We start from the raw sequence: 24560 nt of genomic DNA on the forward strand, positions 1-24560 counted from the left end.
CATGATTGATTCTGAGGGCTTATAAGTCTAAAATCCATAGGGCAGGCCTGCAGGCTGGAAACTTGGGTAAGAATTGCTGTTCCAGCCTTGAGTCCAAATACTTCAGGGAATCAGGCTGAGTTTCTATGCTCTCGAGGCGAATAGCTTCCTCGGTAAAGCTTAGCCTTTGCTCTAAGACGTTCAACTGATTGGATTAGGTCTAACAAAGATTCTCTCCTTCACCAAACTTTAATCAGGTGCCCCTAAACTCCCTTCTCAATTAGGCTCCTCTGACTTTTGAACTTCTGTTATTTGTCTATGCATTCCTCAGTTTTAGCAAGGCTCCTGCTAAGTCAGTTTAGCCAGAATCTCCCACCCTCAATATCTGACATCTGGTTCCTCCTCCTCCTCGAGCCCTGTCTGATCATCCCACCTGCCTCCCGCAAGAACCCCTGTCAGGTCAGTTTAGCCAAAATCCGGCCCCCACTCCGCCCCCCTTACCCCTCTTGTTTTCTCTTAGCCGTTTTCCGTTCACGGACATGCCAGCCACGCCCAGCCGGCTCCTGGGCTACAAATTCCCACCTTCCCTTGTCTGGAATTGCGCCCAATCTCTCTGACCTAGTACAAAACCCCACTGTAGTAGACGCCCTGAATAAAGTTTGCCTTACCGTTAACAAGTGTCAGCGATAACTTTTCTGTAACTCTTCCATCCACAGGGGACTCGGACATGGGTTCACCAACCTGGTCACCCATCCTATTTGGCTTCAGCCTCTGCCTTATTTTCCTCGTGTCTGTAAAGTCACAGGCCTAGGACCTCGCTACTAAACATGTGGTCCTCAGAGCAGCAATACCAGCACCACCTGCGACTGTGTTAGAAACGCACAATCTTGGCTCCAAAAGTTATCCTTGTGGACCTTTTTCTTTTCTTTTTGTTTCGGCTTTCTTTCCTGTCCTGCCAGTTGTATACTTGTATGTACATTTTTCAGTGTTTTCTGTGGACAATAAAAAGTTAAAAATGAATTCTAGGTGCAACTGCGTTAGCTGCGTCCGGCTGGGTTCTTCAGACGCAGGGCAGCGTTTGTGGAGACGGCTTCGCCCGCCGCCGAGGGGCTGCCGCAACCGGCCACAAGCCATGAGGACGCGGTCCGCTCGCGGCGTGCTGCCTCCGCCCACCCCTACGAAACTCCGCCTCATCTTCCCCTCCGCCGGTCCCCGCCTGGCTGCCCGCGAAGCCCCGACTGGCTCAGTCATAGCGGCCACCGGACTGCCGCGAAAACCCGGACTAACGGACTCCTGAAGTCGCTGGGGTCGCCGCGAGGGTGGCGGGGGGCCTCACGGAGCATGCGTAGGGAGGGTGCGCGCACATGCGCATTGCCGGCGCAGGGTCGCGCGCTGGGGTGTCTGGCGGCCGAGAGGCTGCGCGCGCGGTTGACGTGCTCGGTGGCTGCGGCGGCGGCGGCAGGGCGTCAAGAGGGGAAGGGCGGGCGGGGCCGGGGGCTGAACCCGGAAGTGGGTCGGCGCCAGAGCGAGCGCGCCCGGAGTGGAGCTCAGCGGCCGGGAGCCAACGGGTAGCCCTGGGTTCCCGGTAATGGACGTGCGGGGCGTCTGCTCGGGGAGCGGGTTGGCGGGCGGCGGGGGCGCCCTCGGCGGCGCGATCTCCACCCGGCGGGGCCTGAGGAGGCTCTGCTCCGGCGGCCGTCCCCCGGGTGACCCGCTCTCCTCTCCGCGCCTCCCGGGGCCGTCCCGCCGGGCGCCTCCAGCATTTGGACGCTCGCCGGCCCCGAGGAGGTGCGCCTAGCCGCCCCTGGGAAGCGTATTAATGGGGAACGTGGGTTCCGCGGCCGCGACGGCCTGGTTGTCACTGTCCCGGCGCCCCTGCACCGCGAAGGTGGCCGCCTCGACCTGCACCCACGGCGCGCTCCGCGGAGCCTCCCCTTCTGCCCCACTTTCCCCTACCCGGTTCGGGAATCGGGCCTGTAAGGTGTGCTCTGCCTCCTTTAAAATTCTTTTGTTGGCTGTGTTTTCTAACCCGGCCCTCCTTGTTCTCCGCCCTAAAATCTCAGCCACGAATGAGTGGAAGCGGTGACTTTATCATAATTTAGTTTTCGTTTAGGAAGGATTTGTTTACAATGCCGCGAATGATTTAGGATCGCTTGGCCATGCAGTTATTTTTCATGGTTCATAACTCTTTTCGCAGACCATGCAACCCTCGGGCACGCCCCTCCAGAAGCTGTGATCCAAGACAATCTAGTTTTCCTTTATAAATCCCTCAAGACACTTATGAAGTTTCTTGTTCTGATACCGTTGTACTGCAATGAAGAAAAGGAGAAAGGTTACTTCACATCTTGACGAGAAGATCCATCTAGGCTACCGTAAAGATTCTTCGGAAGGAAATGTTGCAGTGGAGTGTGAGCAAGTAACCTACACTCATTCCACGGAAAGACCAGCTCCCGAAGCTCTTCGCTGTTACCAGGAACTTCCTCCCTCTCCGGATCAGAGAAAACTTCTGAGTTCTTTGCAGTACAATAAGAACTTGCTGAAGTATTTAAATGATGATAGGCAGAAGCAGCCATCTTTCTGTGACTTACTTATCATAGTAGAAGGAAAAGAATTTAGCGCGCACAAAGTTGTCGTTGCTGTTGGCAGTAGTTATTTTCATGCGTGTTTGAGCAAAAATCCAAGCACGGATGTTGTCACCCTGGATCACGTAACTCACTCCGTTTTTCAGCATTTGCTTGAATTTCTTTACACATCAGAATTTTTTGTGTACAAATATGAAATCCCACTTGTTTTAGAGGCTGCAAAATTCCTGGATATTATAGATGCAGTTAAGCTGCTAAATAACGAAAATGTTGCCACTTTTCAGTCTGAGCTAACTGAAAAATCGTCACCAGAAGAAACACTAAGTGAGTTAACTGGAAGACTGTCGAGTAATCATCAGTGTAAATTCTGTAGTAGACATTTTTGTTATAAGAAGTCTTTAGAGAATCATTTGGCGAAAACCCATAGATCCCTTTTATTAGGGAAAAAGCATGGGTTAAAAATGCTGGAGAGAAGTTTTTCCACAAGGAGATCAAAACGGAATCGGAAGTGCCCTGTTAAGTTTGATGACACTAGTGATGATGAACAAGAAAGTGGTGATGGATCAGACAATTTGAATCAAGACAGTTTTGATAAGGAAAAGTCAGATAGAAATGATTCTGAGGATCCCGGCAGTGAATGTAATGCTGAAGAGGATGAGCTAGAGGAGGAAATGTCAGATGAATACTCTGACATTGAAGAGCACAGTGAAAAGGATCCCAATGATGCAGAAGAGGAGGCTGAGGCTGGTGATTCTGTCAGAAGCATTCATGAGGGATTAACCCCTGTAGTCATTCAGAACACTAACAAAAAAATATTGCAGTGTCCCAAATGCGATAAGACATTTGACCGCATAGGTAAGAAAAGAAAGCTTGTTTCCTGTCTCTCATAACTTACTTTTCATGGGTATTTTAAAGGTGATAGTTGGAAACTAAACTTTGAAAGTAACTTTTAAAAAGAAAACTTAAGTAGAGAGGATATTTGATTTTTGATACATATTTTATCCTGTTATTATGGGTTTGTTGTGATTCAGGAATTAAGTATTTATATTACCCTTTATTTTCTCTTCCTCATGTCGTGGCAGTAGGTGACAGATCATTAGTTCCTGTATTTAGTGTGAAAAATTCCAGAGTATCAATAATTATGAATGTAGAGCTTTGATTTATATGCTAATTTAATTTCATAGGTAACTGATATTTTTGAGTCATTATAGAAAATTGAATTAGGTTATGTTAGATGTAATTTAATAATTTGTATACTATTTCCCCTTGAGCATGGTAATAATGTGAGTCATAAATACAGTCACTTTTCCAGTATCCAGTACTGTTTAGAATTGGGATGTTTCAGATTATTCTAATACATAGTTAGGAATAAAACTGTGCGAAATGTAATTTCATTCTGTAGACAGAGACTTAAGGAAGTATCCTAATAGTATTCTTGGGTTATTATAATAATGAATATATCAACTTTTTCTTTATTAAAAAAGCCTATATAGGAAATGTCTCTAACCTTAAGTTAAAATTTTATCAGTGAATATTTACTTTCAAGAGATCTAATATTTGCTAGTAAAATAATTTTTGGAGGTGTCTTATATGGACTTTCTAATGTGAAATTTTAAATTGCAGCAGTTCAGCGATTTACATATAAATCAAAGTTATGAAATTGGGAAATATATTTGACTGTATAGAGTGATAAAAAGAAGAGATAAGTGTAATTTGACCTTGTAAAATTACTTATACAGTTTAATATATCCCAATGTGTCTTGGAGTGTTGAGTTACTTGTTATTGGCATAGGTGGAAATTGTTTACATTTGCATTTACATAGGCATTGGTAATTATTTGCTCTCAAAATATTCGATAGTATAAACTATGGCATAGCAGTGGTAACCTCTTTTTGCTTTTTCTTATGCCTTTGAATATTTTTTTCTAAATCAGAATGCTTTTGACAATCCAATTTAATAATTATTTATTGTTATTTTTACTGTGTTTAAGTTTCTATACAAATGAATAAAACAACTTTTTTTGAGTAGGTCAGTTGGAAAAGTGTGCGGATACAAGTAGCGTGTTAAACTCAGGTTGGTAAATGCTCTTGAAGAGCTGTGAACAGATGTGTGAGGGGTATAGAGACGAGAACAACATTTTTGGATTGAGATACCTGACAACATTTCATCTTTCCAGTTGAGTCTCTTTTTTAGACTTTGTATTCTTAGCACATGCTTCCTGTATTACACCTTAATTTGACCTAATTTGACTTGAGGTGTGTGGGCAGGTGTCAGTGTGCAAATGGCATTGTAGGCCTCAAACTGTCCTATCGAACACTAACTAGGCCCGTGAGATATGCTATGAGCAAGGGGTTCTGTGTTCAGGTAAGACGGGGATAACTATACTCATCTATCTGTATTAATGCTCTCAAATTCTTTAGTAAAGAAACCCGTTCATTTTACTTAACCTGGCATTTCCTCAAATAATTTTACCACTAGACACTTTTGGGGTTTTCCTTGGAAACTCCCAGGAAAGTAGAGTTCTGTGCACACTATTTGGGGAAAGAGTGCTCAAGGTCAAGGTCCTAATGTACTAAGAGGAAGGCATTTTGCAGCTTTTTTAACCAAATTCAGTTCAGATAATCAGATAATTGTGGGAATCAGTAAGGCACATTGTCAGCTTATTTCCAGCCTCCTTCCTGGATGTATTTTACATTATACCCCTCTTATTGAGCCCCTCTCTTGCTTAGCTTCGTTGGGGCTTGCTGGCTTTTCCCTAGTACAGAGAAAGAGAGCAAGCAAGAGATTGAGATTGTGATTTTATCATATTGGTTACAAAGTATGAGCTGTGGTGATGTCAGACTGCCTGCATTTTTGAATCCAGGTCTTATGTGAGTTGCTTAACCTGTGTGTGTACTTTTGTTTCCTCACAGATAGAGTGGGATGATGCTAATGGTACCTTCTCATGGGGGTTACTATGAGGATTAAATGGGATAGTCCTTGTGAATCACTTAAAATATCGTGTGAAATTTAGGCGTGTAGGGAATGCTAGCTTCTCTTATTGATCATTAATGCAGTTTTTGAGTGTCTCTACTATGCCAAATAAATATGAAATGATATATTCTCTGTCCTCAAGAATCTTAGAGGTTAATGAGTACATGCACAAATACAATTATATTACAATAAGATCATCTTATCAGGACAAATACAGAGGCTTATAAGAATTAGGAAAGATTTCACGGAGCAGGTAGCATTTGAGCTCAGACCTAAAGAATAGGGAGGAACTTACAAGGCAGAAGGACCACAGCTGCAAAGACATGGAGGTAACTGTTTCTGGAAATTGCTACGGGCAGGGTGATTTCGGGGTGGGCAAGGAGGCATAATGAAAATGACAAGAGGTGAGGATTGGCAAGTAAGCAGAGGTCAAGTTTTGAATGGTTTGTATGCAGTACAGAGGAGTTTTAATCCAATAAGTGATAGAAAGTTGAGAAAAATTTGACAAAGGAAATGACGGCCATAGGAGTTTTAGAAAGATACTCTGGCTTCAGTGATGAGAAGGAAGTTGGAGGTGTTGCAGGCTTGGACCAGGCAGATGAGCAGCATTGGGAACGGGATGTGGGACAGGAGTAGATCAGAGGTGCCCTGAATATAGGCTTCAGTGGACTGGTGATGGATAGAGTGAAAAGAATATGCAGATGGAGAATACCTGTGTTTCTTAAATGTCCTCCTTTATCATCCCTATCAGAAGTCCTCTTTATTCTTAAAATAAAACAGTTCAAGGGCTACTTTCCAGTAATCCTCATATCACCCACATTTCTTTCATAGGATTTTAATCCTTTCATAGGAGTCCACCTAGAATTTTGATTGTTATTTCCCTATATCATTAGATTGTGAGCGTGAAGGTTTTGTATGTTACTTTTGGTTAGTATCCTTCATGATACCCCAGGTTATTTCAGATAATAAGTTTTCAGTAAGCTCTTGTTTAATTGAACTAAGGTGAAAGGTTGACTCTGACTTCGGACTTGTAAGAAGTCTTTAACTTGCTGTCTCAGAGTGGGTTTAGGAGAGAGAATTAATAAGCTCTGAGACCTTCTGCTGGAACCATTAGCTCCACAGTATGTAGTTTAGTAATTTGATTCCAGCACTTTGGATCTTTTATCTTTTTTGACGTGCTTAATAGTTGCTCAGACTGATCCAGTTGTATTTTTTCCTTAGGCTCCCAGCTGTCCTCCTCTCAGCCTATTCTCACGCAAAATAAGAGTCCTTTGACCTTTCCCCCTTGTACCGAAAACCTAGCTGGTGAAAAGGCAAAAATGGTGAGAAGATGACAGATGGGGGTGAGAGAAAAAATTTGGATAATTTATCTTTTTTGTCATTCCTACTGGGAACTAAAATCTTTCCTTAGATTAAATTTAATCTTTTCTAGAGGTAGAAAATGTTTAAAAACTTAAAAAAAAAAATGTGACTGTGTAGACCATCCTGACAGATTCTGCTTGGTTCTGAATAGAAAAGAGTAATGACAGTAGCATAATTCTCTACTTTAATGTTAAATATTTTAGTTAAATATTCTTTAGGGTGTGCCAAATGAATAAATTCAAGGTTAATTTAAGATTTGGCGTATGAGATATAATGAGCTAATTTGGTGATGTTTCTCTTTGTAAAACCTCCATACAAAATCTGATAATATGCATGACCCATATGGAGTGAAGCACAGGGTCAGGTTTTGTTATGTGAAAATATCTTTATTTTGTGTGTCCTGATTTGGGACACAATTCATACTGGGACTCAGTCATAAAAATGCTGTGGATGAAATTTCTTAATATTATTTGTTTTCTGTTGGTGATTAAGAATGGTGGGGCATAGTTTAGTGTTCTGTGAAAGAATACTGAGGGTTTTTTTTTTTATTTGATAACTTTGAAGTGAACATTTGATTTATACATTATTATTGAATTCCCCCCACCCCATAAGAAAAGAAACAGATACATGTGTAGATTGTGTTTATGCTGAGGAGAACCCCCACACATCCCTACCAATTGATTTAAGCATGGGATTTCTTTGGACATTTATCTGACTTTGGAGTTCAGCGTTCCCTCAGAAGTTGTGTCTCTTCTGTTGGTCAGAAATTCAAATCCATGCAGATAACAGGTCCTGCAATGCCTCTGTGCATGAAATTTGAATTAATAACATAACAAAAATGTGTTTTTACTTTAGAGGTTCTAAATGTTATAATGAATTATTCAAATTTATGTATTTTCATTGGTCTCTTTGGACTTTGCTGAATTTATTTTTAAATGATTTTATTTGTTTCTTTTTGTGTTTTGGTTAAATCCTGTTAAGTCTACTGGTCTGTAGGCAAATGGAAGTTTAACAATCAAAAGTGGTTTTGATTTTTAATTTAACTGCCACTTGATGGCTTTAATATTCAACTACATATAACTTAATTTTTATTTGCAAGCAAGAATTTCTTGACTACAAATAAATGGAAAATTCTACTAATTGATCTTTCCAGCAAAGGCATTTTCATAGAAAATAAAAGTTTTGGTTAAGACTTTTCTTATAATTTAAGATTTTTATTAAGTTGCTCTTCCTGTTCACTTGGGTGTAAAAAATCAGGAGACTTGAGTGGTAGGGGGTTGATAAGTTAGCCTTCAGTCCTGAGAGTCTGTGCTAAGCAGGCACAGTCAATCCCCAGGTAAGAATGGTCCTGTTCCAAAAATCACTTGTAACTTAGTCACTTAAACTCATACTGTGTACTCTTGATTCATTTCCATAATTTAAAAAGCAAGTTTATGAAAAATGTGAACACTTCACAATCAAGGAAAACTTTTTTTTTTAATTCCATAAAATGACCCCTACCTTTGCCAAATTAGAATTGTGGGTTATTAGTACATACTGATGTTTGGATTCTGTACCGTTTCTCATATCCAGTAGATGTGTAACAAATATTAAGGAATCCAATACAAGCATGCCATATTATAATAGAGAAAGATTAAAATCAACTCAGAAAACATTTCCCCAAAGAAATTATGTTATAGCAGTATTGGTCTGGTTATACCCTGAAAAAAGTAATAAAAATCAGTGCTTTTCCAACTTTTTTGGGGGGGATGGTTCAAGATCAGAAATACATATATTATTATGCTATATACATATATATGTATATATATATGTGCTCATACATGCACTGAAGCAAAATAATTGCTTGAATCTAGAGTGAATGCACTCTGATATTTTCTGCTTTGTTCTGCTCCTTTTTTCCCCCCAGTGCTAATCATCATAACCCACAGAATTGATTTTATTGACACTAATGATTTTTAGTTTGTGAAACACTGATCTAAGCCATAATGTAGCTCAACTCTTGTTTTTGAGAACCTACCTGTTATCTGTGATGTCTGTGGAAAGATTTCGCCTTGGGACACACAAGCACGCCTCTCCCCCAGGCAAGCCCCATATTAGCTCTGATCCCTTGACCACAGCAGGGGAACCGGTGGTGCTCCGGTGTGTATGCATGTATCAGTGCGGTCATGCCCCGGCAGTGGCAGAGGGAGAACTGAGGAGATACTAGGCGTTTTTAGCAATGGCCAGGGGACAAAGTCAAGTTCTTACAGTATTTTCAGAGAGCTGAAACTCCAGTTTGATCTGTTATAACATATTCATAAACCAGGTGTATGCATATTTATACTTGAGATATATCTATGTGCCCGTCCTGTGGCCAGTAATCCTAATAATAATGATGATGATGATGATGATGACTAATAGTTACTAATGCTTACTATGTGCTAGGATGTTTTAAGTGTCGCGTATATATTAATTTGTTTACTTCTCACAGCCCCATGAAGTGTTAATAACGCAGGTAGACAGAGGTTAAATTACTGGCTTGATTAAGATCACACAGCTAATTTAGTAGGTGCCCAAACATTGGCTGAGTTTCCTGACTACATGCATGTAAAAGATGCATAGATCATCATCATATGGTCAGTACCTAAATACCTACTGGATTTTTATCATACTTTTGTTTTACTTTGCTTATGATTGTCATCCTTCCCCCCACCTTAAAGAAAATACCTTGGTTCCCTTTCCTCAATATTCTTATGTAAGTGCAGTGCAGTTAACTTTTAGATAATATACTGTGTTTATTAAATATAATCATATTTAGATACATGTTATAAATTGATGAATGTATTTACTAAGTAGATGAATAATTATGATTATCTTTTGTCCTTAGTGGCCTTTGAATATTTTGGGTTTTATCTAATCTCCATGATATATTTATGATTTATATATTTTTTAAAAGTATATGGATGAAATGCTGTACTTTCACATTAGCTTTAGCCTGAAGAAAAATTTATACTTTTTTTTTTCAGGACAAAGCAAAGCTAAGCTTTTCATTGAAAATTACTCTTCATATTGATAGTATTTTTTCTAATTTTTGTTGCCTTTTACTCAGAGGTATCCTTAATTGAGATTTCTATTTTAAGCTAGTAGATGTGCACATTCACAACTTGATTACAGGTTAATAATAATGGCCAACATTAATTGATAGCTTATAATGGGTTGACACAGTTATAAGTGTTTTATGTGTATTTATGTATTATTACAACAGTCCTCTGAGGTAAATCTATTATTCCATTATTATTTTTTCAGATGAGAAAGATTTGAGGCTTAGAAAGGTTACTTGTCCAAGGTCACATAGCCTGCAATTTAAAGAACTGGGATTCATATCTAGGTGGCTGGATCCAGGGTCTGTGCCCCTACCTATGATGCTGTTCTGCCTCTGTAATGTGGAAATTTATATTCTAAATAATGATGTAAAAGAATTTTAGTATAAGTAGGAATATAAGTAATATTTAAGCCAAAATGTATCCTTGTATTTCATTTTTTATTGTCACTTTTCTCTTTGGACAGGTTGTGTTAAAATTTCTTTTTTTTTTTAATTTTATATTTTTTTATTGAACTATAGTTGATATATAATATTGCATTAGTTTCAAGTGTACAGCAAAGTTATTCAGTTATATATATATATATATATATATATATTTTTTTTTTTTTAGATTCTTTTCCATGATAGATTTGTTATGTCTGTGAGTCTGTTTCTGTTTGTAAATAAGTTCATTTGTATTTTTTTAGATTCCACATATAAATGAGAATAATATTAGTCTTTGGCTTACTTCACTTGTTATGATAATCTCTAGGTCCATCCATGTTGCTGCAAATGTCAATATTTCATTATTTTTATGAGTGGGTAATATTTCATTGTGTGTGTGTATATATATATATACACCACATCTTCTTTATCCATTCATCTGTCAGTGGACATTTAGGTTGCTTCCAGGTCTTGGCTATTGTAAATAGTGCTGCTGTGAACATTGGTGTGCATGAAACTTTTTGAATTAGTTTTTGTCTTTTCTGGATATATGCCCAGGAGTGAGATTGCTGGATCATATGGTAACTCTATTTTTACTTTTTTTAAGGAACCTCCATACTGTTTTCCATAGTGGCTGCACCAATTTACATTCCCAACAGTGTAGAAGGGTTAAAATTTTTTGATTCTTTCTATTGCAAATACCTGTAACATTTGTTTGGAACTCAGATATGCATTCAGAATATAATACAAATCTCACATTAACATGTCTGTACATCATACCTGTTCATTTTTTCCTTTTCTTACTTCCCTTGATACTGCCCATATATATTGGCCTTAGTAGCTTAGTATTAAGCATGCAGTCAAGTACAGGTGATTTACTTGTGTCTTAATGTCTTATAAGTTGGAGAGGTCTTGTAGGAATGGACTGTAGTGAAGTATAAATTTTTCTGAGTATACTAGATTTGTAGTGCCCTTTCCGGATTACCTTCTTTGTGAAGAGAGATGAAAATATATAAGATACAAAAAAAAAAAAGAAAATATATAAGATACATAACATATTATATTGCCTTTTACAATATTCTTAAAAGGTCTGCCAAATCTGAAAATTCCTTCCAATTCATGTCTTCTAAATAAACTGTTAATCAGGAGATTTTATTCCACTGTCAAATTTCAGTCACTATGTAGTAAATGTACTGAATTTAATTTCTGTCTTTTTATAGGAAAATATGAGAGCCACACACGTGTTCACACAGGTGAGAAGCCCTTTGAGTGTGATATTTGTCACCAGCGCTATTCGACAAAGTCTAACCTAACTGTTCACAGAAAGAAGCACAGTAATGAAACAGAATTTCATAAGAAGGAGCACAAGTGCCCTTATTGTAATAAACTTCATGCAAGCAAGAAGACTTTAGCCAAGCATGTTAAGAGGCAAGTATTATCTTGCTTCCGTAATATACTTTAGTGTGCCTTCTAATTTAAATATGTAGTGAGCTAAAAACATCTATGGGGTGCTTGTCTCCAATTTTTTCATTGCTTAACATTTTCTAGACTACAAATTTATTAAGAAAAGAACAGCAAATGTTAGTTCATATTTTTTTACTATTGCTATTGAGATGAAGTTTTTTGATACTGAAACAAAAACTATTGTCTATGCTATAGAAGTTTAAGATACAGAATTTTTGTTACCCTGGGTTTTCTGTCTTGGGTTTTGGCAAGTATGTTTTCAACCTATATGGTTTTAGAACTGTAGGGAACTTATTCTGCATGCTCAACTTTGTCTTTAGTGTATGCAAATTTGTGGGAGAAAGAATATTTAGTATAGTATTGCATATTTAACTTTGAGAAATTAAATTTACTGAAATATGGACTAAAACAAGTCAAGTGAATGGCATTGAAGATTATCCGTGAATAGATAGGTTCCTGAATATATGTAAAGTATGATTATGCTTTACTTTGACTATTTCTGCATAACTTTAAGCACACATATTCATATATTAAAATAATAGCGATACCTGTATTCTTGAAGTACTCAAATGTGCCTGTCTCTTTAAGAAAGGAATCAGTGCCTGATTCTTGTAATCACTGTCAACATATTAGATAGAATATTGACTTAACTAATATAATCTCTTCCTGACAGCCTTTTAATTTTTTTCTTATAGATTTCATCCTGAAAATGCACAAGAATTTACTTCCATTAAGAAGACTAAGAGTGAAAGTTGGAAATGTGATGTAAGAGATTTTAATTTGTTGTAGAAAACCAAATTAAATGTATTGTGACCTTTTGGGAAAGTAATTAAATTTTAAAGTAATATAAACTTAGCTTATATCACTTTTAGAATCTCTCTTTTATACAGTGTTATCCTAATATTTTTGTAAATTAAGCCTGGTATGAGTTAGTTTTTGAATGATGGACCTGAAAAATAGAAATCCTAGTTTTTATTTTTATTGTAATCGCTATACCATGTTTTTATAGTTGTCTGAAACTGTGATGTTACTGTTGCACAGAATATAAGATGTTAGAATTTTCCTTCCATTTCTGGTTGTCTGTTGCTATATATCAAACCACCTCAAAACTTAGTGGCCTTGAATTACCATTTCATTGTATCTCATCATTTTGGGGGTCAGTAATGTAAATGGGGGCAGGATTTTGCTAGGCAATTCTTCTGTTCTACATGGTGTCAGCTGAAGTCACTCAGTTGTTTTCAGCTGATGGATGGTCTGTATGATCTGGTCTGGTTTGGGGCTGCTTCCAAAGTGCCTCACTCACATGGCTGGAAACCTGGTGTTGGTCAACAGCTAGAAGCTTAGCAAGGACAGCTGGCTTTTCCTGGGGCTACTTGAACTGCCTTCTGGCATGGCAGCTGGGCTCCAGGAGTGAGTGTGTGTTTGTTCCAGGAAGCCGAGGTAAACGCTCTCAGGCTTCTTATGGCCTCACCTCAGAAGTCTCAGAGCACCACTTCTAACATGTTCTGTTGGTCACACAAGGCACTACAGCCAGGGAAGATTTAAGGGGAGTGGAATTAATCTCCATTTTACAATGATAGGAGTAGCAAAGAATTTGTACGTATTTTTATTCTACCGCAACTCCTAAAGTACTTTTTCATTATTTAGGTAAATATTGTTTAAAGGAGTAATCAGATATCATTTTGTTTACTCCTAGGCTTCAACTTATATATTGGGTTGGCCAAAAAGTTCCTTCAGTTTTTAAATAAAAATAAAAGACGCATTTTTCATTTTCACCAAGAACTTTATTGAACAATGTATCCATTGTTTTGTTCCACTACCTTCTGCCATTTTTCAGGCAACTTCATAATTCCATCTTCCCAAAACGTTTTATCTTTTTAAGCAAAGAACTGTACCAGGTGCCTTTTACAGTCTTCCAGGGAATTGAAATTTTTTCAATTAGAAGAGTTTTGTAAAGACCAAAATAAATGGAAATCCGAAGGTGCAATGTCTGGTGAATACGGCAGATGAATCAGAACTTCGCAGCCAAGCTCTAACAGTTTTTTGCCTGGTCACCAAAGAAACATGCGGTCTTGTGGTATCCTGATGGAAGATTATGTGTTTTCTGTTGACTAATTCTGGACACTTTTCATCAAGTGCTGCTTTTAGTTGGTCTAATTGGGAGCACTACTTGGAATTGTTTGGTTTTCCAGAAGGAGCTCATAATAGAGGACTCCCTTCTAAACCCACCATATACACAACATCACCTTCTTTGTATGAAGACTGGCCTTTGGTGTGGTTGGTGGTGGTTCATTTCACTTGCCCCATGATCTCTTCTGTTCCGCATTATTGTACAGTATCCATTTTTCATCACCCACCACAATTTGTTTTAAAAACGGAACGTTTTCGTTATGTTTAAGTAGAGAATCGCATGCGGAAATAGGGTCGAAGGTTTTTTTGGCTTAACTTATGTGGAACCCAAACATCAAAGCAATTAGCGTAACCAAGCTGGTGCAAATGATTTTCAGACTTTGATTTGGATATTTTGAGTATGTCGGCTATCTCCCACGTGGTATAACATTGATTGTTCTAGTGAATGGCTCGATTTGATCGCTATCAACTTCAACTGGTCTACCCCAACGTGGAGCATCGTCCAGTGAGAAATCTCCAGCACGAAACTTCACAAACTACTTTTGACACGTTTGATCAGTCACAACACCTTCTCCATACACTACACAAATCTTTGCGTTTCAGCTGTGTTTTTACCTTTCTTGAAATAATAAAGCGTAATATGCCGAAAATGTTGCTTTCTTTCTTCTATCTTCAATATTAAAATGGCCACACAAAAATTCACCAATTTTGATACTTTTTTAAAAAAATGCACACTGATACGACAGCTATCACAATACAATCTAACAAAATTTTTTGTTTTGTTTTGTTTTTTGCGGTTAACAAAATTATTTTGAATGAAGTTAAAGACAACTAAGTGCTACTAGAGCCACCTTACGCAAAAAACCAAACGAACCTTTTGGCCAACCCAATACATGACAAGATTCTCACCATTTCTCTGATTTCAGCTTCTAGGAATTGAAGTTAATTATTAATTATTTGGATCTTTATAAGATGGTTTCTTCTCCTTACTAAGTTTCATCATCCTCAGCTGCAAAATGATAACAATTATATCTACCTCTTAGGTTTATTGTGAGAATTAAGTAAAATAATCCATGAATTACTTAGCATTGTGCCTGGTATATAGTACATGCTGTGCTGTTGTTGTACCTGGAGTATAATACATGCTATGTTGTTATACCTGGTGTATAGTACACGCTGTGTTATACCTGATGTATAGTACACACTGTGTTATACATGGTGTATAGTACACGCTGTGTTGTTATACCTGGTTTATCGTACACGCTATGTTATACCTGGTGTATAGTACATGCTGTGTTATACATGGTGTATAGTACATGCTGTGTTGTTATACCTGGTGTATAGTACATGCTATGTTGTTACATACCTGGCATACAGTAGATGCTGTGTTGTTATACCTGGTGTATAGTACATGCTGTATCGTGGTGGTTGTTATGCTTGGTGTTTAGGACATGCTATATTGGTACAGCAGTTCCTCTTCCCCTTTTCTAAATCTGATGTCTGCCAAATTTATTTAAAATGTTGTGTCTATTCTTTCTGACCACCTCAAGAGATAAACTTTTTAAAGTAATTTTTCGAAGTTTCTTACTCCAATTCCTAATCAAATATATGGCAAGCATGATAAAACCTTTATTCATATCATTGATTTAAAATATAAATTTTTTTAACATCTTTATTGGAGTATAATTGCTTTACAATGGTGTGTTAGTTTCTGCTTTATAACAAAGTGAATCAGTTATACATATACATATGTTCCCATATCTCTTCCCTCTTGTGTCTCCCTCCCTCCCACCCTCCCTATCCCACCCCTCCAGGCGGTCACAAAGCACCGAGCTGATCTCCCTGTGCTATGCGGCTGCTTCCCACTAGCTATCTACCTTACGTTTGGTAGTGTATATATGTCCATGCCTCTCTCTCACTTTGTCACACCTTACCCTTCCCCCTCCCCATATCCTGAAGTCCATTCTCTAGTAGGTCTAGTAGGACACACTCTTTATTCCTGTCTTACCCCTAGGTTCTTCATGACAGTTTTTTTTTTTTCTTAAATTCTATATATATGTGTTAGCATACGGTATTTGTCTCTCTCTTTCTGACTTACTTCACTCTGTATGACAGACTCTAGGTCTATCCACCTCATTACAAATAGCTCAATTTCGTTTCTTTTTATGGCTGAGTAATATTCCATTGTATATATGTGCCACATCTTCTTTATCCATTCATCCGATGATGGACACTTAGGTTGTTTACATCTCCAGGCTGTTGTAAATAGAGCTGCAATGAGCATTTTGGTACATGACACTTTTTGAATTATGGTTTTCTCAGTGTATATGCCCAGTAGTGGCATTGCTGGGTCATATGGTAGTTCTATTTGTAGTTTTTTAAGGAAACTCCATACTATTCTCCACAGTGGCTGTATCAGTTTACATTCCCACCAACAGTGCAAGAGGGTTCCCTTTTATCCACACCCCCTCCAGCATTTATTGTTCCTAGATTTTTTGATGATGGCCATTCTGACTGGTGTGAGATGATATCTCATTGTAGTTTTGATTTACATTTCTCTAATGCTTAGTGATGTTGAGCATTCTTTTATGTGTTTGTTGGCAGTCTGTATATCTTCTTTGGAGAAATGTCTATTTACGTCTTCTGCCCATTTTTGGATTGGGTTGTTTGTTTTTTTGTTATTAAGCTGCATGAGCTGCTTGTAAATTTTGGAGATTAATCCTTTGTCAGTTGCTTCATTTGCAAATATTTTCTCCCATTCCGAGGGTTGTCTTTTTGTCTTGTTTATGGTCTCCTTTGCTGTGCAAAAGCTTTGAAGTTTCATTAGGTCCCATTTGTTTATTTTTGTTTTTATTTCCATTTCTCTAGGAGATGGGTCAAAAAGGATCTTGCTGTGATTTATGTCATAGAGTGTCCTGCCTATGTTTTCCTCTACGAGTTTGATAGTTTCTGGCCTTACATTTAGGTCTTTAATCCATTTTGAGTTTATTTTTGTGTATGGTGTTAGGGACTGTAGTAATTTCATTCTTTTACATGTACCTGCCCAGTTTTCCCAGCACCACTTATTGAAGAGGCTGTCCTTTCTCCACTGTACATTCCTGCCTCCTTTATCAAAGATAAGGTGACCATATGTGCGTGGGTTTATCTCTGGGCTTTCTATCCTGTTCCATTGATCTATCATTCTGTTTTTGTGCCAGTACCATACTGTCTTGATTACTGTAGCTTTGTAGTATAGTCTGAAGTCAGAGAGCCTGATTCCTCCAGCTCCGTTTTTCGTTCTCAAGATTGCTTTGGCTATTCAGGGTCTTTTGTGTTTCCATACAAATTGGGAAATTTTTTGTTCTAATTCTGTGAAAAATGCCATTGGTAGTTTGATAGGGATTGCATTGAATCTGTAGATTGCTTTGGATAGTAGAGTCATTTTGACAATGTTGATTCTTCCAATCCAAGAACATGGTATGTCTCTCCATCTATTTGTGTCATCTTTAATTTCTTTCATCAGTGTCTTATAATTTTCTGCATACAGGTCTTTTGTCTCCTTAGGTAGGTTTATTCCTAGTTATTTTATTCTTTTTGTTGCAGTGGTAAACGGGAGTGTTTTCTTGATTTCACTTTCAGATTTTTTCATCATTAGTGTATAGGAATGCCAGAGATTTCTGTGCATTAATTTTGTATCCTGCTACTTTACCAAATTCATTGATTAGCTCTAGTAGTTTTCTGGTAGCATCTTTAGGATTCTCTGTATAGTATCATGTCATCTGCAAACAGTGACAGCTTTACTTCTTCTTTTCCGATTTGGATTCCTTTTATTTCCTTTTCTTCTCTGATTGCTGTGGCTAAAATTTCCAAAACTATGTTGAATAAGAGTGGTGAGAGTGGGCATCCTTGTTTTGTTCCTGATCTTAGTGGAAATGCTTTCAGTTTTTCACCATTGAGGACAATGTTGGCTGTGAGTTTGTCATATATGGCCTTTATTATGTTGAGGAAAGTTCCCTCTATGCCTACTTTCTGCAGGGTTTTTATCGTAAATGGGTGTTGAATTTTGTCGAAAGCTTTCTCTGCATCTATTGAGATGATCATATGGTTTTTCTCCTTCAATTTGTTAATATGGTGTATCATGTTGATTGATTTGCATATATTGAAGGATCCTTGCATTCCTGGAATAAACCCCACTTGATCGTGGTGTATGATCCATTTAATGTGCTGTTGGATTCTGTTTGCTAGTATTTTGTTGAGGATTTTTGCATCTATGTTCATCAGTGTTATTGGCCTGTAGTTTTCTTTCTTTGTGACATCCTTGTCTGGTTTTGGTATCAGGGTGATGGTGGCCTCATAGAATGAGTTTGGGAGTGTTCCTCCCTCTGCTATATTTTGGAAGAGTTTGAGAAGGATAGGTGTTAGCTCTTCTCTAAATGTTTGATAGAATTCGCCTGTGAAGCCATCTGGTCCTGGGCTTTTGTTTGTTGGAAGATTTTAAATCACAGTTTCAATTTCAGTGCTTGTGATTGATCTGTTCATATTTTCTATTTCTTCCTGATTCAGTCTTGGCAGGTTGTGCATTTCTAAGAATTTGTCCATTTCTTCCAGGTTGTCCATTTTATTGGCATAGAGTTGCTTGTAGTAATCTCTCATGATTTTTTGTATTTCTGCAGTATCAGTTGTTACTTCTCCTTTTTCATTTCTAATTCTATTGATTTGACTCTTCTCCCTTTTTTTCTTGATGAGTCTGGCTAATGGTTTATCAATTTTGTTTATCTTCTCAAAGAACCAGATTTTAGTTTTATTGATCTTTGCTATTGTTTCTTTCATTTCTTTTTCATTTATTTCTGATCTGATCTTTATGATTTCTTTCCTTCTGCTAACTTTGGGTTTTTTTTGTTCTTCTTTCTCTAATTGCTTTAGGTGCAAGGTTAGGTTGTTTATTCGAGATGTTTCCTGTTTCTTAAGGTAGGATTGTATTGCTATAAACTTCCGTCTTAGAACTGCTTTTGCTGCATCCCATAGATTTTGGGTCGTCGTGTCTCCATTGTCATCTGTTTCTAGGTATTTTTTTATTTCCTCTTTGATTTCTTCAGTGATCACTTCGTTATTAAGTAGTGTATTGTTTAGCCTCCGTGTGTTTGTATTTTTTACAGATCTTTTCCTGTAATTGATATCTAGTCCCATAGCGTTGTGGTCGGAAAAGATACTTGGTACAATTTCAATATTCTTAAATTTACCAAGGCTTGATTTGTGACCCAAGATGTGATCTATCCTGGAGAATGTTCCATGAGCACTTGAGAAAAATGTGTATTCTGTTGTTTTTGGATGGAATGTCCTATAAATATCAATTAAGTCCATCTTGTTTAATGTATCATTTAAAGCTTGTGTTTCCTTATTTATTTTCATTTTGGATGATCTGTCCATTGGTTAAAGTGGGGTGTTAAAGTCCCCTACTATGAATGTGTTACTGTCGATTTCCCCTTTTATGGCTGTTAGTATTTGCCTTATGTATTGAGGTGCTTCTATGTTGGGTGCATAAATATTTACAATTGTTATATCTTCTTCTTGGATCAATCCCTTGATCATTATGTAGTGTCCTTCTTTGTCTCTTCTAATAGTCTTTATTTTAAAGTCTATTTTGTCTGATATGAGAATTGCTACTCCAGCTTTCTTTTGGTTTCCATTTGCATGAAATATCTTTTTCCATCCCCTTACTTTCAGTCTGTATGTGTCTGTAGGTCTGAAGTGGGTCTCTTGTAGACAGCAAATACATGGGTCTTGTTTTTGTATCCATTCAGCCAATCTGTGTCTTTTGGTGGGAGCATTTAGTCCATTTACATTTAAGGTAATTATCGATATGTATGTTCCTATTCCCATTTTCTTAATTGTTTTGGGTTCGTTATTGTAGGTCTTTTCCTTCTCTTGTGTTTCTTGCCTAGAGAAGTTCCTTTAGCAGTTGTTTTAGAGCTGGTTTGGTGGTGCTGAACTCTCTCAGGTTTTGCATGTCTGTGAAGGTTTTAATTTCTCCGTCAAGTCTGAATGAGATCCTTGCTGGGTAGAGTAATCTTGGTTGCAGTTTTTTCTCATTCATCACTTTAAATATGTCCTGCCAGTCTCTGTGCTTCCTGGACTTGATTAACTATTTCCTTTCCCATATTAGGGACGTTTTCAACTATAATCTCTTCAAATATTTTCTCAGTCCCTTTCTTTTTCTCTTCTTTTTCTGGAACCCCTATAATTCGAATGTTGGTGCATTTAATGTTGTCCCAGAGGTCTCTGAGACTGTCCTCAGTTCTTTTGATTCTTTTTTCTTTATTCTGCTCTGCAGTAGTTACTTCCACTATTTTATCTTCCAGGTCACTTATCCGTTCCTCTGCCTCAGTTATTCTGCTATTGATCCCATCTAGAGTATTTTTCATTTCATTTATTATGTTGATAATCACATTGTTTCTTTCATCTTTAGTTCTTCTAGGTCCTTGTTAAATGTTTCTTGCATTTTGTCTATTCTATTTCCAAGATTTGGGATCATCTTTACTATCATTATTCTGGATTCTTTTTCAGGTAGACTGCCTATTTCCTCTTCATTCATTAGGTCTGGTGGGTTTTTATCTTGCTCCTTCATCTGCTATGTGTTTTTCTGTCTTCTCATTTTGCTTATCTTACTGTGTTTGGGGTCTTCTTTTCGCAGGCTGCAGGTTCGTAGTTCCCGTTGTTTTTGGTGTCTGTCCCCAGTAGCTAAGATTGGTTCAGTGGGTTATGTAGGCTTCCTGGTGCAGGGGACTAGTGCCTGTGTTCAGGTGGATGAGGCTGGATCTTGTCTTTCTGGTGGGCAGGTCCACATATGGTGGTGTGTTTTGGGGTGTCTGTGGACTTATTATGATTTTAGGCAGCCTCTCTGCTAATGGGTGGGGTTGTGTTCCTGTCTTGCTAGTTGTTTGGCACAGGATGTCCAGCACTGTAGCTTTCTGGTCGTTGAGTGAAGCTGGGTACTGGTGTTGAGATGGAGATCTCTGGGAGATTTTCGCCATCTGGTATCATGTGGAGCTGGGAGGTCTCTAGTGGACCAGTGTCCTGAAGTTGGCTCTCCCACCTCAGAGGCACAGCACTGACTCCTGGCTGCAGCACCAAGAGCCTTTCATCCACACGGCTCAGAATAAAAGGGAGAAAAAGTAGAAAGAAAGAATTAGTAGAAGTAGAAAGAAAGAAAGAAAGAAGGGACGGAGGGAGGGAGGGAGGGAGAGAGGAAGGAAAAAAAGAAAGAAGATAAAGTAAAATAAAATAAGATAAAATATAATAAAGTTATTAAAATAAAATAATTATTAAGAGAAACAAAAAATGGACGGATAGAACCCTCAGACAAATGGTGGAAGCAAAGCTATACAGACAAAATCTCACACAGAAGCATACACATACACACTCACAAAAAGAGGAAAAGGGGAAAAAAATCATAAATCTTGCTCTCAAAGTCCACCTCCTCAATTTGGGATGATTCGTTGTCTAAAGGAGGGAAGGAAGGAAAGAAAGAACGAAGATAAAGTAAAATTAAATAAAGTTATTAAAATGAAAAGTAATTATTAAGAAAAAAATTTTTTAAAAAAAGAAAAGAAAACGGACGGATAGAACCCTCGGACAAATGGTGGAAGCAAAGCTATACAGACAAAATCGCACACAGAAGCATATACATACACACAAAAAGAGGAAGAGGAGAAAAAAACATAAATCTTGCTCTCAAAGTCCACCTCCTCAATTTGGGATTATTCGCTGTCTATTCATGTATTCCACACATGCAGGGTACATCAAGTTGATTGTGGAGCTTTAATCCGCTGCTTCTGAGGCTGCTGGGAGAGATTTCCCTTTCTCTTCTTTGTTCGCACAGCTCCCGGGGCTCAGCTTTGGATTTGGCCCCGCCTCTGCGTGTAGGTCGCCGGAGGGCCTCTGTTTTTCCGCTCAGACAGGACGGGCTTAAAGGAGCCGCTGATTCGGGGGCTTTGGCTCACTCGGGGGGGGGGGGGGGGGGGGTACGGAGTGCGGGGCGGCCCTGCGGCGGCAGAGCCCGGCATGACGATGCAACAGCCTGAGGCGCGCCGTGCGTTCTCCCGGGGAAGTTGTCCCTGGATCACGGGACCCTGGCAGTGGCAGGCTGCACAGGCTCCCCGAAACGGGGATGTGGACAGTGACCTGTGCTCGCACACAGGCTTCTTGGTGGCGGCAGCAGCAGCCTTAGCGTCTCATGCCCGTCTCTGGGGTCCACGCTGTCAGCCGTGGCTCGCGCCCATCTCTGGAGCTCATTTAAGCAGAGTTCTTAATCCCCTCTCCTCGCGCACCAGGAAACAAAGGGGCAAGAAAAAGTCTCTTGCCTCTTCGGCAGGTCCAGACTCTTCCCCGGACTCCCTCCCGGCCAGCCGTGGCGCACCAACCCCCTGCAGGCTGTGCTCAGACCACCAACCCCAGTCCTCTCCCGGCGCTCCGACCAAAGCCCGAGCCTCAGCTCGCAGCCCCGCCCGCCCCACCGGGCGAGCAGACAAGCCTCTCAGGCTGGTGAGTGCCGGTCGGCCCTGATCCTCTGTGCGGGAATCTCCCCGCTTTGCCCCCCCCCACCCCCCGTTGCTGTGCTCTCCTCCACGGCTTCGAAGCTGCCCCATCCGCCACCTGCAGTCTCCGCCCGCGATGGGGCTTCTAGTGTGTGGAAACCTTTCCTCCTTCACAGCTCCCTCCCACTGGTGCAGGTCCTGTCTCTATCCTTTTGGCTCTGTTTATTCTTTTTTCTTTTGCCCTACCCAGGTACGTGAGGGGTTTCTTGCCTTTAGGGAGGTCTGAGGTGTTCTGCCAGCGTTCAGTAGGTGCTCTGCCGGAGTTGCTCCACGTGTAGATGTATTTCTGGTGTATCTATGGGGAGGAAGGCGATCTCTGCGTCGTACTCCTCTGCCATCTTCCCGGAAGCCCTCGATTTAAAATATAAATTTAATGGATTTAGAAATGTTGACCAGGATTAAGATAGTGTGATTACTGTATGATCTTAGGAATTAGCCTATTAGAAATGTAAGGTGTTGAAATTTAGCTAACTTTAGTACTAATTTAAAATAAATTCTTACTGTAATTCCTCCAAGGTATTTTTTCTGCACAATAGTTGATTATACTTCTGGTAAGTTTTTTCTTTTAGGAGAAATTTCTCTTTAGCTACTTGAATATATGTGTTTATTTCTCATCATGAGCTTTGTATTTTTATTTTAAATTCAGGTTCCCTTACATTTTATGTGCATTTTCTTTTAGATTTGTAAGAAATCTTTTACTCGAAGACCACACTTGGAGGAACATATGATTCTCCATTCTCAAGATAAACCTTTTAAGTGTACCTATTGTGAAGAACATTTTAAATCACGATTTGCACGGTTAAAGCATCAAGAGAAGTTCCATCTGGGTAAGTAGATTAATTTTCCTAGGAGCAGCATAGCAACTGTTGGTGGTCACGTCATGCTGGAGGAGGCTGTTGAATCACTAGGAGAAGGAGGTCATGTATGTGGGGAGGGGTACTGGATTTGCTGCTGTTCTTAGAGATGAGTAAATATGGGGTTTGTTTTGTTTTGTTTTCTGGTGGCAGATGTGTTCATGGTCATAACTGCATTTATTTATAGTTGATTGTTGGATAGGTTTGTGAGTGCCTGGGGGTAGGCATTTTTGTCTTGGAAAGAACTCATTTTTCAGAGAGTGTAGTAAACTTAGTATATTTGAAATTCAATATTGTATTTGATGAATTCTCTCCCTCATGCTTATGGCCAAGGTGGAGACTTGTGTTCCAGATGGTAGTACAGTTAGGTACATTTATGACAGTTACTCCCAATAATGAATTATTATCTTTCAAGTAGCCTTTTCCCTATCCTATTCAATGTTTTTATTGACAACTTGGATAAAAATAATATATTTCATGCTTTATCAATATGCTACGTGACATAAAGCTGGCAGGGATAGTTGATACAGCAGAAAATAAAGAAGTAAAAATAAAACTCTCTGCTTTAAAAAAAAAGTTAAAATTAATTAAGAATAAATACAAAGTTGTACACATGGGAATGATCTGACTTTTTTTAATCATTAGGAGTTGCAGAGCTTTAAAATAGTACAGAATCCAAATGCCTCACTTTTCAGATGGGCTTATTAATAGCAGAGGCACAGTCTGAACCAGTAACGTCATATGACTGACAAAAACAACTGTAGTTTTAAACTACATTAATAAAAATGTTCAGAATTAGGAAGGTAATCATCTGGCTGATTTTAAATTGATCTGGAATATTACATTCATTTACGGATAACACATTCAAAACGGATACTGACATATATTCTAGAGCTGGGTAATTATGGCAACATAGGGCTTTAAAATCATGTCATCTGAAAAACTTTTGAAGGACCTTGAAATATTTTGTTTGGGAAAGGGAGACAGGACAGCCATCTTCAGATATTTTCAGGGCTGTATTGCACAATGAGGAATACAGTTGCCCCTCAGTATCCATGGGGGTTGGTTCCAGGACCTCTCCAGATACCCAAATCCAAGGATGCCCCAGTCCCTTGTATAAAATGGTGTAGCATTTGCA

The 24560-nt window shown here is 38.9% G+C and overlaps 2 protein-coding genes across 4 annotated transcripts in view; one reads left to right on the top strand and one right to left on the bottom strand.

The window, feature by feature from the left end:
• The window catches only part of CRB1 (crumbs cell polarity complex component 1), a 264792-nt gene extending 263508 nt beyond the window's left edge, over nt 1-1284 (bottom strand). For all 3 annotated transcript variants that reach the window (XM_029230014.1, XM_029230018.1, XM_029230015.1), the window contains exon 1: nt 648-1284. In XM_029230014.1, the coding sequence (XP_029085847.1) occupies nt 648-732 (85 nt within the window). In that variant the 5' untranslated portion in view covers nt 733-1284. The remainder of the gene's footprint in view (nt 1-647) is intronic.
• Nucleotides 1285-1488: 204 nt separating this feature from the next.
• ZBTB41 (zinc finger and BTB domain containing 41) overlaps nt 1489-24560 on the top strand; it is a 45388-nt gene continuing 22316 nt past the window's right edge. The window contains exons 1-5 of the mRNA XM_029230943.1: nt 1489-1564; nt 2177-3416; nt 11622-11829; nt 12561-12630; nt 23248-23395. Coding sequence (XP_029086776.1) covers nt 2294-3416; nt 11622-11829; nt 12561-12630; nt 23248-23395 — 1549 coding nt within the window. The 5' untranslated portion in view covers nt 1489-1564; nt 2177-2293. The remainder of the gene's footprint in view (nt 1565-2176; nt 3417-11621; nt 11830-12560; nt 12631-23247; nt 23396-24560) is intronic.

This window comes from Monodon monoceros, unplaced genomic scaffold (assembly GCF_005190385.1).
Source record: "Monodon monoceros isolate NGI ecotype Baffin Bay Population unplaced genomic scaffold, NGI_Narwhal_1 Super_Scaffold_18, whole genome shotgun sequence".
Classification (NCBI taxonomy): domain Eukaryota; kingdom Metazoa; phylum Chordata; class Mammalia; order Artiodactyla; family Monodontidae; genus Monodon; species Monodon monoceros.